This window comes from Ictidomys tridecemlineatus, chromosome 4 (assembly GCF_052094955.1).
Source record: "Ictidomys tridecemlineatus isolate mIctTri1 chromosome 4, mIctTri1.hap1, whole genome shotgun sequence".
Taxonomy (NCBI): Eukaryota; Metazoa; Chordata; class Mammalia; order Rodentia; family Sciuridae; genus Ictidomys; species Ictidomys tridecemlineatus.
The window spans coordinates 196,974,205-196,990,299 of NC_135480.1; the positions used below are offsets into that span (position 1 = coordinate 196,974,205).

Consider the following 16,095-nt stretch of genomic DNA (forward strand, 5'->3'; position numbering starts at 1 on the left):
ACCATGAACAGGAACAAACTCATCATCCTGAAGTCCTTCAAGAACAGCAGCTTTAAAAGAAGCCGGCTTTGAAAGCGCCACCTGCTGATAGTAAATTAATAGCTTCCCAAAGAAAGCTGGACTGATGCATTCTGATCTAGCAACACTTTTCCAAGGCTGACTCTGGCTTCTAATCCTGTATCTCTTCTGAGATTAAACTTCTTCAATGTCCAGAAGTAACAAGAAGGCTGACATATGACACCCTTTAGCATAAAAAAAAAATCATATAAACATGCACGAAGTGTTTCAGTCAGCTTTTTCGTCACTGTAACCAAAACATCTGACAAGAACAATTAGAGGAGGAAAAGTTTATTTGGCTCACAGTTTCAGACATCTTAATCCATAAATGGGCAACTCTGTTACTCTGGGCCCGAGGTGAGACAGAACATCCGGTCAAAAGATTAAGGAGGAGGAAAGCAGCTCAGGACACGGCAATCAGGAAGTGGGGGCTGGGGGTGGGCTCTGCACACCTCCAGTGTTTCTCCAGCCACACCATACCTGCATATTTAATTCATATCAGTGGATTAACCCACTGATTAGGTTACAATGCTCATAAACTAATCACTGAACCTCTAAATATTCTTGTATTATCTCATACATGAGCTTTTGGGGGACACCTCATATCTAAGCCATAACAGTTCTTATTGTTAAGGAACAGACAGAGAAGGATGGTGGGAACTTGAGGTTAAGAGAATAATTGCATAAAATGGGACCACCGTGCTGACCCACACATGCTTTCTTTTCCAAGATGCAAATCTGCCTGGCCTAATTGGACAGGACATGTCACATTTCTTACCTGTTAACTGCAGGAGAAATGCAGGCTCAAAATAATGTTCCATGAGGAACTCAGGAGACTTTTGTGACCAGATCCTGAAATTGTGGGAGATAAGGATAGTTCCTCCTAACCGTATAATCTGTAAGAACGTATGGGTCAGAATCCATTTAGAACCAGTCAGCATGGGCCAAGGTAACCTAAAGTTGTCATGACCATGGGGACTTAAAATCTGATGTCACCCTGCTGTCACTCAAAAGTCAAGAGGTGGAACTGGGTGGGACTCTCTAGAAACTTCTCTGGGATCCACAATAAAACTGGAGTGCAGGAGAGGCTCATTGTCCTTCTTCTCTATAAAAGGACCCACTCTCTCCCTTTCTCTTTTGTTATCCTTTCAATAAGCTCATTCCTGTTACTCTGAGCAACATGTCTGAAATCTTTCTGACTTGGTTGCAAGAATGAGGGTTTGAAGAGGGGGTCTTCACACTACTTCAGTTTCTCTAAGGGTCCCAGCTTCATAACATTATGATCATTTTTTTCTAGCATCTTATCTCTCCTGCTTTTCAAATTCTTTTATTTCTACCTTAAATGTTTTTGAAATAAAGACTTGCAGAAGTCTCTGTTTAAAAAAAAAAAGCCAGATATAACAAAACTTTTCAATGGACCTTTTTCTTCCAAAACAACATCCAAATCTCAAATGTGTGGTCTATTCTCCCAACCCCACCAACCATTTGTAATTTTCTTCCCTTCCAGTGCTTTATGGGTATGCCCATGAAAGTTAGAAAGAAAATAAGAAATTAATGAAAGGATTTACCATTGTGGAAGTCATTTGATGTTGATTGGCATGATTTAGCATTATCTACAGTGTAGAGAAAAATCTGATGATCAGAAAGAGTTTACAAAAAAACCCAGAATTACATAAAAAGTGGACATGGTCAACTATACAGTTTGAGGGACCCAGTGTAAGAGGAAAACATGAAGACTTTTGTTCAAAAAAGCAGGGAAAAGTGCTGTTCAGGTATTGAAATATAAAGCCTTTCCCTTTTCTTCTATAGTATCTCCCTCAACTTCTCATGGTGTTTTTTAATTTTAGTTTTTAATGCACTTGACAGTAAAGGAAAATTAAAAATTTAAGTCAACGGCATGAATTTCACCATTTCTCTTCATATTGTACAAAGGCAGTTTCAAATGCAAATATAAAAGCATTTCACTCCTGGGTTGTTTTATTAAGCTTTTTCACTTCTGTGACTAGAACAATTTTGGAGGAGGAAAAGTTTATTTAGAGGCTCACAGTTTCAGAGGTCTTAGTCCATAGAAGGCCAGGTTCACTCCTCGGGGCTCGAGGTGAGGCAGAACATCATGGCGAGAGAGTGGGATGGAGGAAAGCAGTTCACGTGATGAACAGGAAGCAGAGGAAGACTTCCCTTGCTGGATACAAATATATATACCCCAAAGGCACGCCCCCAATGACCTACCTCCTTTGGCCACACCACACCTGCCTTCAGTTACCACTCAATTAATCCTATCAGGTGATTTGAATTCACTGCTTAAGTTAAGCCTCTCACAACCCAATAATTTCTCCTCCAAACCTTCTTACACTGTCTCACATATGAGCTCTTGGGGGACACCTCAAAAGGCCCAAATCAGAGGACTCCCATGACACAGCTTCCTCAGGCATGTATGTTCCCATTCTTCCCAGCACTGTGGGAAGGCTGCATAAAATCGACTCAGTTATTTTGATTTCACTTTTTGATATGTTCTAACAATATCCTCTACCTTTGCTAACTAATGAATAAGAAAGGCCTGGAGGGAAAAGGAACTATGACTTTTCTTCTCCTATATTATATTCAGTGTAAGTGGTTGGTTGACACAGGGAAATACGAATAGTAAACAATATGATAAGACTCCTCGTTTTCTGGAATGTCACTGCCTCTTTCTGTGCTCAAAAGAATTCTGGTTCCAAAGGGAAATGTGGCCTCTTTGGGCTGTCATTAAGCCCTGCTTGCTCAGCTGTAGAACAGGCACACTTACCTTGCACTGACTTTGAGTCTCTATAAACTTCCTCATATCGTGGGTCCCCCCTGGAACTCTGTGTTCATGGGGTACTGTGTATGCTGTGAATGAGGTGGCAAGGAATGGTGGCCTGGTCTTGTGCTATTTCCTCTGTTTCTGTGCATGCTCCACTGACCCACCAGACTTTACTTGGAAAACCTAATTTTAAAGATAAAAATATTAATAATTGCAGTACAGCATTGGCAGAACATTAAACCAAATGTGGAGTCCTTCTTGAGTGCAGAGCCCTGAGAAATTGCACAGGTTGCAGGCCCCTGCATCCTGAGAGGATCTAAGTTAGAAGTGAACTTATATCTGATACCTAAGATGAATTTCTTAACACATTATCAGAGCTTTTAATAATGTAGGGCAATGTATTGGCAGAGTGATCAAAAAAATGTCAAGAGAAATTTTTAAGAGGATAAAATAGGAAACATTGAACAGGTATGCCTGTGTCCAGTGATGGTTAATACTGTGGTCTGAATGTTTGTAACCCCTAAAACACATATGTTGAGTCCTAACCACCAAAGTGGTGATGGTATTATGTAGAACTTTTGGTTGATAGTCTTTTTTTAGCTTTGAATATATAATGTCATTATCTCATGGCCTCCATGTTTTCTGATGAGAAATCGCCTATTAATTTTACTGATGATCCTTTATACCATAATGTGTTGCTTTTGTCTTGCTATTTTTCAAGATTCTCTTTTGATCATTGACTCTTGATGGTTTTATTTTAATATAACCCCATGTGACTGTATCTGAGTTTGTGATACTTGGCATTTAGGGATGTATAATTAATGTTTTTCGTTGTATTTGTAAGTTTTTGACCATTATTTCTTCCAATAATTTTTCTGCCCGTCTCCTTTCCTGGATCTCCCTTTATGCATATGGGCTTGATGTTGTCCCAGAGATCTCCTTTTACGAACATGTGGGTACATTTGATGGTATAACAAGACGGCAGTTGGAGACTACTCATTTTTCTCTTTTTTGCCCCTCAGACTGTATAATACCAATTCGTCTTTCTTCAAGTTTGCTGAGTCTTTCTTCAGCATGCTCAAATCTACTGGTGAATGCCTCTGGTGAATTTTTCACTTCAGTTATTCCAATTTTGAACCCCAGAATTTCTGTTTTGTTCTTATTTATAACTTCTGTCTCTCTGTTGATATTCTTTATTTGGGGAGACATCATTCTTATACTTTCTTTTATTCCTTTAGACATGGTTTCCTTAAGTTCTTTGGTCATGTAATGTCTGTGTCCAGGAAGTCCAATGTGTAGACCCTAAAGGTGCAGATTTTATTGGTTTTACCTCTGTGTGTCGACACTTTCCTGCTTCTTTGCATGTCTTATAAAATGCACATTAACCCATTAAGTTTCAGGTTTTCGGTTTCCGTGAATATTTCACCAAAATTTACACAGCTTCATTAACATAGATTGGAAATGATATACAGCTTATACATATTATTGTATTAATTAATACTAAGCAATACTAATTAATGTTATGTTATAATAAAATTATGTTATTATTAAATAATCATGTCATATATTACACATTATAAACTGTATTTAAGTTTTTATAGGTGTTCCATATCTGAGACCATAGGACAAAGTGGGTTAATGATATATGAAGAGGGTTGGGGCTGTAGCTCAGTGGCAGAGCATTTGACTAGCATGTTCGAGGCACTGCATTCTATCCTCAGCACAACATAAAAATGAACAAATAAGGGCATTCTATTCATTTACAACTACAAAAACATTTTTAAAAAAAAATAATATGTGAAGAAATTCTGTAAAATTTGATCAATAGGTTAGATTTGAACCTTAATTTATTTATTTGTTTATTTTACTGGGGATTGAACCCTGGGCATTTTACACCATGCTACATCTCCAGTTCTTTCTTTCTTTTTTTTTTTTTTTTTTTTTTGGAGACAGGGTCTCACTAAGTTTACTGAATCTGACCTTGAATTTGCAATCCACTTGCCTCAGCTAGGATTAACAGATGTGTGCCACTGTGCCCAGCTTGAATTTTAATTTAGAAATGCTTCCATTTTCATGTGATAGGGCAATTCTTGAAATGTTTTTGAACAATTTTTAGAAGCGATATTCAGAAAGGTCATAGAACTGGATTGCTTTTCCATGAAGTTAACCCTTTAATTCTTTGAAACAAGATGTGATGATTTCCAGTTAATACAATAAAAGGTGATTTATTCTACTGTAAATTATGAAAAGACAGGTATGTAAAAATGCCTTCCAAAATTTAGTTAACTTTTAAAGCTAGTGCTTATTCTGGGAAATTCAGGAAATATTATCTATTTAGTATTTCTTGAGTGGATTTATTTATGAGAACTGGATCATTGCTTCTCATGAATCTTACCAACATTGAACCCTGTCCCTTGTTTTTTATTATCCATCTTTCATTTCCATTTTTTCTCCACAATAAATAGTTAAGAATATCTTGACTATTTTCAAAACTTAACATTATTTTTATTTTTATAAAATAGGGATTTCAATCTACTTACTCACCTAACAGGGTTGCTGAGAGTTTCATATGATACTTGTTACATCTCAACAAACCATACACTGGCTTCTGTGGCTTCCTCATACATTTCTTTGAGTGTTCTTTTACCCCTTTCATATGAAATTGCTAACAAGAGGATATATCTTAATTGATCTTACTAGTAACCAGAATCTCAGCATTTCTGATGTGATCAAATTGTTGCCACAGGTTTTCACGTGATGGGATCTGTTATTTTTAGTACCATTTGTAATAACTCAAATGTTAGCATTTTTTTTGTATTCTCTCATCATCAGTTCCTTAAATGGCTTGCCAACTTTATCTCTGTATTTCTATCAAAAACTTAACATCCAAAAAAAGAAAGAAAGAAAAGAAAAAAAACCCCAATCAATAAATGGGCTAAGGAACTGAACATACACTTCACAGAAGAATAAATACAATTGATCAACAAATATATGAAAAAGTATTCAACATCTCTAGCAATTACAGAAATGCAAATCAAAACTACTCTAAGACTTCATCTCACCCCAGTCAAAATGCCAATTATCAAAAATACAACCAACAATAAATGTTGGCAAGGATGTGGGAAGGAAGGTACACTCATATATTGCTGGTGGGAGTAAAAATTGGTGCAACCATTATGGAAAGTGGTATGGAGATTCCTCAGAAAACTTAGAATGGAGCCACCATTTGACCCAGCTATGCCACTCCTTGGTTTATACCCCAAATATTTAAACTCAGCATATTACAGTGACACAGCTACATCAATGTTTATAGCAGCTCAATTCACAATGCTAAACTACGGAAGCAATCTAGGTGCCCTTCAACAGATGAATGAATAAAAAAGGTGTGGTGTATATATATGATGGAATATTGTTCAGATTTGAAGAAGACTGAAATTATGGCATTTGCTGGTAAATGGACGGAGCTGGAATATATCATGCTAAGCAAAATAAGTCAATCCCCAAAAGCCAAAGGCCAAAAGTTTTCTCAGCTAACTCACAATGGCGGGGGGTGGGTGGGTGGGGGGAACAGTAGGGAAGAATAGAGTTATTTTAGGTAGAGGTGAGTGAAGGGAGTGGAGGGGACATGGGAAAGACAGTAGAATGAATCAGACATTATTATTCTGTGTACAAATATAACTATATGACCAGTGGGATTCTACATTATGTACAAACAAAAGAATGAGTAATTATACTTCATTATATATATCAAAGTGCATTCTATTGTCATATATAATTAATTAAAACAAATTTAAAACTTTTAAAAAATCTTAACAATTAAATTAAAACATCAGAAAACATCAGATTTAAAAATTTTTAATTTTAAATGCTAAATGTCAGTTAAATTTTTAAAAAAGCTAAACAACTCAAATTTCAAATGTAGATTACAAATGTAAAGTATATGAAAATGTAAAGTTAATGTTAACCTGAAATTTGAAAGCATCCAGAAAAAAATTGGAAAAATGCATAAAGGAACATTCCTGTCAAAGACGTCAAAAAGATTCTTGATAAAATTGGTCTGCCACTCCAGGCTCACAAATTTGGTGAAGTAGGTGGAGTTGATATCCAGAAGCTGATCATCAGGTAAACTGGCTCTTTTGGTGATGTGGCTTTCTGTGAGTTGGCATTTTGCAGATTGTGCTGCTTCCTGGGTGGGAGAGAGCATGCTGGTGGGGCAGAAAATGCAGATAGTCTGTATATAGTAGTGTCTTCTAAATATTTTACAAGCATGGTTTGATGTATTGATTTACCTAGGGACACCTCTCATCTCCCATCATTTCCAACAAAAAGTGACTTTGTCCTTACCTGAATCTTCAACTGGCTCCCTCCTGCTACAGTATAATTTGGAAGAGAGTTTTTTTTACCTTTTCTCTGTCCTTGAGTCCCCCAACATGCACTTAGATACTTTGAGCATTAAAGTAAAGTGATTTTACCATCAGATTTCCCAATCATGAAGTCTCTATTGTGCATTTACCTACTTACTTGGAATCCTGGAGTTCTGATGCTGGGAACTGTTCCTTTTAATTGACTCTGGAAGTACCGTTACTTGTGACTGAGAAGTAGTCTCTGTACACCTGCAACTGCAGCCCGTCAGCAACACACAGGCCTGCGAGGAGCGACAGTAACTTTCAGTGCACTAGGGGCTTCCCAGATTACTCTATCTTCTTTCAAATTCTTGCCTTGTCTTTACTTTGTGGAGAAGAAGAATATCCTATAATCAAGTTTCCTTCTCCCCTCCTATATTTCTCGAGGCTCTTGGAAGTTCTGTCTTGTGACCTGTTATTTCCTCAAAATCGATTGATATTTTGAGAGTCTACCATGGGCAGCCGCTGTTCCAGACAATATAAATGCACAGAGAACCAGAAGACAAAATCCCGCCTTCATGGTGCTTATAACCTAGTCAGAGATGTAGCAGCTGTGATGAAATGTCAGGAAGTGATCCATGAAGTAAATAAGACAGGGTGGTGAGAGAGAGAACACAAGGAGTAGATGGTCTTTTAGGCAGACTCATCTGAGAAGGCCTGAATTATGTGTGTGTGTGGGGGGGAATATGTGGGGGGAAGATACCTTTGTCTTGAATGTTCAGATAATGATCATTCATAAAGAGTTTTATTATGATTATTTATGAACTTAAAAGTTTTTATTATAGAATTTAAATCTATACAAAAAAATAGAGTTTATGGTATACTGTACCCCCATGTACCCATTATCCAGCATGCATGATTACCAACTTAAGGACAAATTTATTTCCTTGAATCCTCTTTCTCTCTACATTTCCTTGATTATTATTGTTGTTGTTGTTATTATTTGGTACTGGAGATTGAACCCAGGGGCACTACCAATGACCTACATGCCCAATTTTTAAAATTTGTATTTTAAGACAGATTCTCCCTAAGATGCTGAGCCTGGGCTCAAATTTGTTATCCTCAGCCTCCCAAGCTCCCTCCCACAGTGGCACTACCATGTCCAGCTCCATTTCCTGGATTATTTTAAAGTAAATTCCAGAATCATATTATTTCATCTGTTACTATTTCGGTACATATCTCTCTAAGAAATAACTTCTCTTTTCAAACATATCCACGATGTCATTATATTACATCCCTCAAATAATTTCTTAATATCATCAAATATTCACTTAGTGTTCATGTATCTTCCAACAGTTCATGAACTTTTAAAAAATAATAGAACACCAACACAATTTCTGCTAGTCCTAGTGTCATTTCCTTTAAGGCATTAGACTAAAAATATTAATTACATACCAACAACATTTGCTTTTAGATCCTGTCTGTTCCATGACAGGCGTAGCCCTGAATGCTAATTAGTTTACAATGACTGAAAAGTAAAGGAATGATAGCAGAGTATCCCATTGATTCATATGCAATTTTTTCTAGCACATTAATATTTTTTACTATTATGTAATAGTACCTGAACAAATTGAACGTAGCCAACAAATTGAAGTGGGTTATTTGTTTTCTCTGTAACTCAGCAGCCTCAGCCGTTCCTCACACCTCCTCTGTTGCACCCCCTAATTTACTATGTCTACTTTAATGTCTTCTGTTAGAACCTAATATTTTTTTTAAACTTTCAGGATTCTTGCTCCATTGTTAGCAAGGTAGTTACAAAGTTACATAGGCTTCTAAGCAGTCTTTCTCAATCCTGTTTTTTCAACACAGTAAAAAGCTCTTTAATTATTTTATATCCTGGATGATGGGTGAAGATACTGAGCTGTGAAAATCAAATAAACATTATTAAAAATAATTTTAAAACAGTACTATTATCCATAATTTGCCAGAGAGTTCACTAGTTGATTCTTCATTTATCCCTCACCTCAAATCCACAGTGGATCAGAAAGCTTTTAGGAAAATGGAAAGTTGTAATTTGTTGCTCACTGAGGGACGGCTTGTAAAAATAGTAAATGAATAAAATATGTTCAGAGACATAGCTATTGTGTTTTTATCCTGGATTACAATGAGAATACAAAATAGGTTACTACCAAAGTCCTGGGTGAACTGTCAACAAGATGATAGATAAACCTCAACAAGGAAAATGTTCCCTAATTCACTATATCAGACCAGGTACTTACCTTTATCTGAAATGCCAACACCCTGAATTTCCCAGGTAGTTACACAATCAGGTAGTACCAACTCCAGCTGAAGCCTGGAAGATAAAATAGTCCATAGCCATGAAACACAGGTGGGCCTTGATTAGTGGGCAACCAGTGTGGTGCCATCCGTTAATCAGAACGTTCATACTTTTCTCATAGGGGCTCTTGAGGCACATCACAAGGAAACCAACTTAAATCAATGGCTGTGAGTGAGGATAAGACCAAGAAAAGATTAGAAGATCAGAGGATAACGGAGTCTTTTACATATTCAGAACAACTGCTTAGACACTGTATTAAGTTGAACCACATGAAATTATTGTTTGTGTCAGCCAAAATGTTTGAAAACCAGCAGATATATATGGTTCAACTTAATATAAACTCCTGTGTTTTGTGTTCATTATCTTACTTTCACAATAAGGACTTCAAGGAATTATGATATTATAAACTATCAAATAAAATTAAATTATATTTAGTGAACCCTACTAAGAAAAGTGGAGTATAAAAACAAACATGGTCAAAAATGGAATTTTTGGAAATCAAAAGTCCCTAATTTATCTGCTCTGTGAATATTTCCTAAGTGTCCATCAAGTACCAGGCACATCCTAGACTAAATAAAGAGATACATATCAAAGGGTGTGCCTTCAAGGAATGTATTCTAGAAGAGGAGGGAGATACAGAAACAAATTATCACAGAAGATAGTAAGTGCTTCAGTTCGAAGCTTGTACAAACTATAGTGTGCAGAAAAATCAAGTATTTAATTCTCTGGAGACCACTTTGTGGAGAACCCATGGTCTGAGTTGGTTTTTTTAAAGTGAGCTGGAGTTTATCAGGAGTGGGGAACTAGGAAAGGATTTCCAGGAAAAGGTCTGGAGGCTGCAGGGGCATGCATTGCTGGAGCAGAAAGCCAACAGCAGGGGGCCAGGGCAGTCCCTGCAGGGAGAAGAAGCTGGAGCTGTCGGGGAGAGGGGCAGAAGCAGGCACTCTATCCACATAGATTCCACCCCATGGGGAAGCAACATGAGTGGACTCAGAATTTAATCTAATTATTTGGTGGCTGTGCTGGGAGAATAGAAGAGAAAAGTGGGTAAGACTGGAGTCGGGGGAGTGAAGGATGCTGTTGGACATCAAACAAGGTGTGATAACAAAACCAACATTTTCTAAGCCATATGGCTAGTTAGTATCTTACAGAATGTGTTTTTTATATGAGGAAAATATTGCCTCTTTTTCCTTGTTATGTAGAAAAATATCATTGGAAATGCATGTCAACCTGGACAATATATATTGTTAGTTTTTATAAAGAGATTGTTTGGAAAGACCAAAATAATTATTCAAAAGTGCAAAGCCCAGAAATCACCTCAAACTACAGACAAGCTCAGTTATTGTTTGAGACAAGTTGAATGAAATTCTTCTGCAAAGATCCTTCATTTTGTAGTCAATCAGAGACTGAGGGAAAGATCAACCCAACCACCAACCAAATTAACCCTGATCCAATGTCAGTACTATCTTTAATTAATGAAGGAAATTTTAGAAGAGTGGCAGACCATATATTCATCATATTTGAATGTTTTCTAAGTTTCCTAATGAAAATAAAGATAAAAGTTTAAAATACCTTTTTGGAATGTGATACACTTTCCACAACCAGTTTTCTAAAACTGTCTTCTTCACCAATATGGTTGGTGATTTGTCTAAAATAAAATAAAATAAAATAAAATAAAACCTCAGGGATTGGCGATGTAGCTCAGTGGTGGAACACTTGCCTAGCATACATGAGGCCCTAGGTTTGATTCCCCAACATCACAGGAAAAAAAGAGGAAGGAAGGAAGACAGGAAAGGAAGGAAGGAAAGAAGGAAGGAAGGAAGACAGGAAAAAACATACAGTTAAACATAACATACAACAGAATTATATGTTAAAGCAGGATGGTTAATTTTTTCTTTTCTTTTGGTACTGGGGATTGAACTCAGGAGGATTTAACCACTAAGCCATATCCCCAGCCCTTTTTAATTTAGGGTCTTGCTGAGTTTCTTAGGGCCTCACTAAGTTGCTAAGGCTGGCTTTGAACTTTCAATCCTCCTGCCTCAGCCTCCCAATCCCCTGGGATTAGTCATGTGCCACTGCGCCTGGCTAAAGATGGTTAACTTTTAATTAATAATTATAAGGAATTTAGTCAAACATTTAATTTTTGCGATATCAAAATAGGAACCATAAAAGCGTTAATTTAAGCTATCTAAAATATATTAACTTGGAATGGAACCACCATTTGACCCAGCTATCTCACTCCTCTGTCTATACCCAAAGGACTTAAAAACAGCATACTACAGGGACACAGCCACATCAATGTTTATAGCAGCACAATTCACAGTAGCTAAATTGTGGAACCAACCTAAATGCCCTTTGATAGATGAACAAATAAAGAAACTGTGGTATATATATACAATGGAATATTACTCAGCATTAAGAGAGAATAAAATCATGGCATTTGCAGGCAAACGGATGGAGTTGGAAAATATCACGCTAAATGAAGTAAGCCAATCCCTCTAAAACAAAGGCTGAATGTTTTCCCTGTTATGTGGATACTGATCCATAATGGGGCTGGGGGATGGGGAACATGGGAGAAATGAATAAACTTTGAATAGGGCAAAGGGGAGGAAGGAGAAGAGAGGGGACCTGAGGGTAGGAAAGACTGTGGAATGAGATGGACATCATTACCCTAGGTACATGTATGAAGACACGAATGGTGTGAGTCTACTTTGTGAACAACCAAAGACATGAAAATTGTGCTCTGTATGTGTAGTATGAATTGAAATGCATTCTGCTGTCATGTATAATAAATTAGAATAAATAAATAAATTTCAAATTAAAAAAATAATAAAATATATTAAGTGCAAAACCCAAGGCACAGAATGGTGATATCCTCTAGGTATAAAACAAAAGATACAGATATAGATCCAGATGCAAATGTTTGTATAGTAAACAACTTTTCTGAGAGGAGATAAAATTGTCCACAATTGCCATAAATTGGACAGCAAGTAAAGCCAAGCACTTTTTAAAATTTTTATTTTTTAGTTTTGAGACAATATCTTTATTTTACTCACTAAGTTGCTAAGGCTGGCTTTGAACTCTCAATCCTCTTGCCTCAGCCTCCCCATCCCCTGGGAAGGAATTATAGTCATGTGCCGCTGTGCCAGGCTAAAGGTGGTTAACTTTTAATTAATAATTATAAGGAATTGAGTCCTGAATTTAAAAATGAAACGGAGGGCAGGGCTGGGGTTGTGGTGCTGAGGAGCGAACTCAGTGCCTCATGCATGCTAGGCGAGCACTCTACCACTGTGTCACAGCCCCAGCCCAGTCAAGGACTTTTACCTTGAACTAGTATAACATTTTAACAGGATAAAGAAGGATGACCAAAGTGAATCAACAGGAAGAAAAGGATATAAAGAAATAGAAAACAAGGGAACAGAAATAAGTATAGTCTCAACAAACTGAGGCAGGTTTCAAATATCCCCTTTAAAGTGAGAAATTCTTGAACACTTAAAGAAAAAAAAATCCTCAGCAATAAATGGATTTTAAAAAAATATGTAATGCCACCAAAATAATGGGAAGTTTAAAAATAAAGGAACGGAAAGCCATGTATTGGTCAAATAGGACAAAAGTAAGCTACAGAGAAAATAATAACTTTCAATAAAATAGAGCTCACAATGCTCAATGAACAAAGAGGAGTATTTTATGTAGATAAAATTATGATTTACTAAAACTACGGAACAGACATATGCCTTTTGCACTTAACATAGCTTTGAAATACATAAAGCAAAACCTGATAGAAATAAGAGACAACTTAAACATTTATAATTGAAAATAGTGTAATTCACTTAAAAATTTCAGAAGAGAACAACCAATGAAGAAAGTAGAAGAAAGAGGTTAGTGGGATATAGAGAGAGAAACATCAATCCCAGAAGCTCTAGACAAATTTTACCAACTATTAAAAACTCCTTGGGCTGGGGCTGTAGCTCAGTGGTAGAGCACTTGCCTTGCACGTGTGAGACACTGAGTTCATTCCTCAACACCACATAAAAAATAAACAAATAAATATATAAAGGTATTGAGAAAAAATCCCAACTCCTGATGCTATAAACAAGGGTTGGAAGAAAATACTTGCAACATATAATTATATGTTTATGTCTGTATGTTTGTGTGTATGTACTTAATACACATACCTATATTTGCAATTTATATTACAGAGAAGGGTTGGCTTCCATGATGTTTGACAATGTCTATAAAACAACAGGCAAAAGATAGACAAGGCAAAGAAAAATTGGCCAAGTTGGAAAAGGGTAATCACAGAAGAACTATCAGTGTCCAATAAACATATAAACGTATGTTCTGGTCATCAGTTTACATGGAATCATTAATTTTCTTAATAAAGTAAGACACCTTCCGACTCAGCAGACTGACAAAAATTAAAGATTTTGGCAAGGGGGCAGAAAAGTCAGCTTTTGTGGGGAGTAGAAATTGATACCATCCATTTTGTTTTTTTAAAGGATTTTTTAAAAATGAATTTAACCTTTATTTATTTGTTTGTTTATTTTTGTGTGGTGCTGAGGATCAAACCCAGGGCCTCATCCATGCTAGGCAAGTGCTCTACCACTGAGCCACAACCCCAGCACACCCCGCCACCATCCATTTTTAAATATATATCAATTCCAAGAATGTACCCTCTCTGATTTAGCAATTCCACCTTCAGACAATGTGCTACTGGCTAAGTGTTTGTGTGCTCCCATGTGTTGATGCCCTGATGTGATGCGTTTTGGAAGGAGGCCTCTGGGAGGTGATCAGGTCATGACAGTGGAACTTTCTTGTTGGAATTAGTGGTCCTATAAGAAAAGGACAGGGGCTAGCCTTTTTTCTCGCTTTACCTTGTAAGGATACCAGGAGAAGAGAGCAGTCTACAAGTAAGGAAGAAGGCCCTTAGCAAACACCAGATTCCATAGGCCCCTGGCCTTGGCCTTCTCTGTCTGCAGAACTGTGAGAAATCAATGTTTATAGTTTAAATTCCTCCTCTAAGTATTTTTGTTACAGTAGCCAGAACTAAGACATACTGATATCTATTTTACAGAAATATACATACACATAAAAAAGATCAAAATTATAGTTTTGCTTTTTTCTTAGGAGTTTCTAATATTGAAAATGTGGGGAAATATTTAAATACTTATTGTAGGTGGCCCTAATAAGGTATGTCCAATTTTTTACTGTGATCCTAAAAAGATATGTCTAAATCCCCTGGTACTTGGGAATGTGAATTCAATTGAGAATTAAGTTAATTGACTTGAAATGAGACATATTGGAGTAGAGTGGGCTCAAACTCCTTATGAGATGTCTTAATTAGGTATAACATTTAAAGTGTCCTTATAAGAGACAGAAAAAGAGAAGACACAGAAACACAGGGGAGATGGCCATGTGAAGCCAGAGGCAGAGATTGGACCAATGTGTCTGTAACCCAAAGAACACCAACCATCACCAGCAGCCATCAGACACATGAAGAGCTAAGGAAGGATTCTGTACTAGAGACTCGACTTTGCTGACACCTTTTGGACTTCTGGCCTCCAGAACTGTGAGAGAATGAATTTTCATTATTTTAAGCCGCCAAGTTGGTAGTGATTTGTTATGGCGGTCCCAGAAACAAATGTGACCAGTAAGATATAAACAATGAAGAAAAATGAAGACATGGTAGTATTATTAAGTACTATGCAATTATTTAAAAAGAATGAGGCAGATTTCTCTGCTCTAATGTGAAAATGAGTTCATGATATTTATCAACACTTAAGAAAAGCACATTGCAGAAAGGCATGAATCCCATTTATGTAGTGTGATCCCAATTTATGTAGAAATCTCCTAACAGTAGTTAACATTGTGGAGAGGGTGACATTTTAAAATGTTTGCTCTTATTATTATTATTTTACTGATTTTTCTCCTAAATTTTTTGTGAACTTCCTTTTAAACCTGAGTTAGATTACTTTTATTTCTTTAAGCTATAAAAATATATGCACTCATAAATTATGGTAGGGTTTCCCTTATACTAGCACAATTACTGAGGATTTAAGATAAATTTTATATTTTAAAATACATTTGGGGGCTGGGGTTGTGGCTCAGTGGTAGAGTACTTGCCTAGCACATGCAAGGCCCTGGGTTCGATCCTCAGCACCACATAAAAGTAAAAGTATTGTGTCTAACTACAACTAAAAAATAAATATTTTTTTAAAAATAAAATACATTTTGAATCTTATTCATATGCTTTCACACATTCATGAAAAGACATAAGAATGTCTTTTTAAATATGTGGGAAAATATAATTTTTAATAAACTACCTACTTGTTTGAGTATCATTTTAAACAAAAATTTCAATATTTTTCTTAGCTACCTTCTGTCTTAAGTTCATTTGTATGTTTCCCCAAATAGTATAGTTAAATAGAATGCAAAAGAAAATAAGTTAAAAAGTAGGGCAGTAAAATTGAAAAAAATGTTAATAAATTATTTTCATCATTCTTTGATTTGTACAAAGCCTAAACCCTGTGAAAATGAACTAAAGGAAACTCTTGTCTGTATATGCCTACTGAGAT

The 16,095-nt window shown here is 36.4% G+C and overlaps 1 protein-coding gene across 7 annotated transcripts in view; it reads right to left on the bottom strand.

Annotated features, from left to right (window-relative positions):
- Positions 1-6,678: 6,678 nt before the first annotated feature.
- LOC101974735 (complement C5) overlaps positions 6,679-16,095 on the bottom strand; it is a 30,834-nt gene continuing 21,417 nt past the window's right edge. For 3 of the 7 annotated variants that reach the window (XM_005321144.5, XM_078048107.1, XM_078048101.1), the window contains 4 exons: positions 11,093-11,168; positions 9,462-9,535; positions 7,361-7,484; positions 6,679-7,044 (listed from right to left, as the gene is read on the bottom strand). In XM_005321144.5, coding sequence (XP_005321201.3) covers positions 7,399-7,484; positions 9,462-9,535; positions 11,093-11,168 — 236 coding nt within the window. In that variant the 3' untranslated portion in view covers positions 6,679-7,044; positions 7,361-7,398. Of the gene's footprint in view, positions 7,045-7,352; positions 7,485-9,461; positions 9,536-11,092; positions 11,169-14,394; positions 14,502-16,095 lie in introns of those variants that run through there. The other 4 variants (XM_078048102.1, XM_078048104.1, XM_078048103.1 and 1 more) reach the window with 4 other exon arrangements.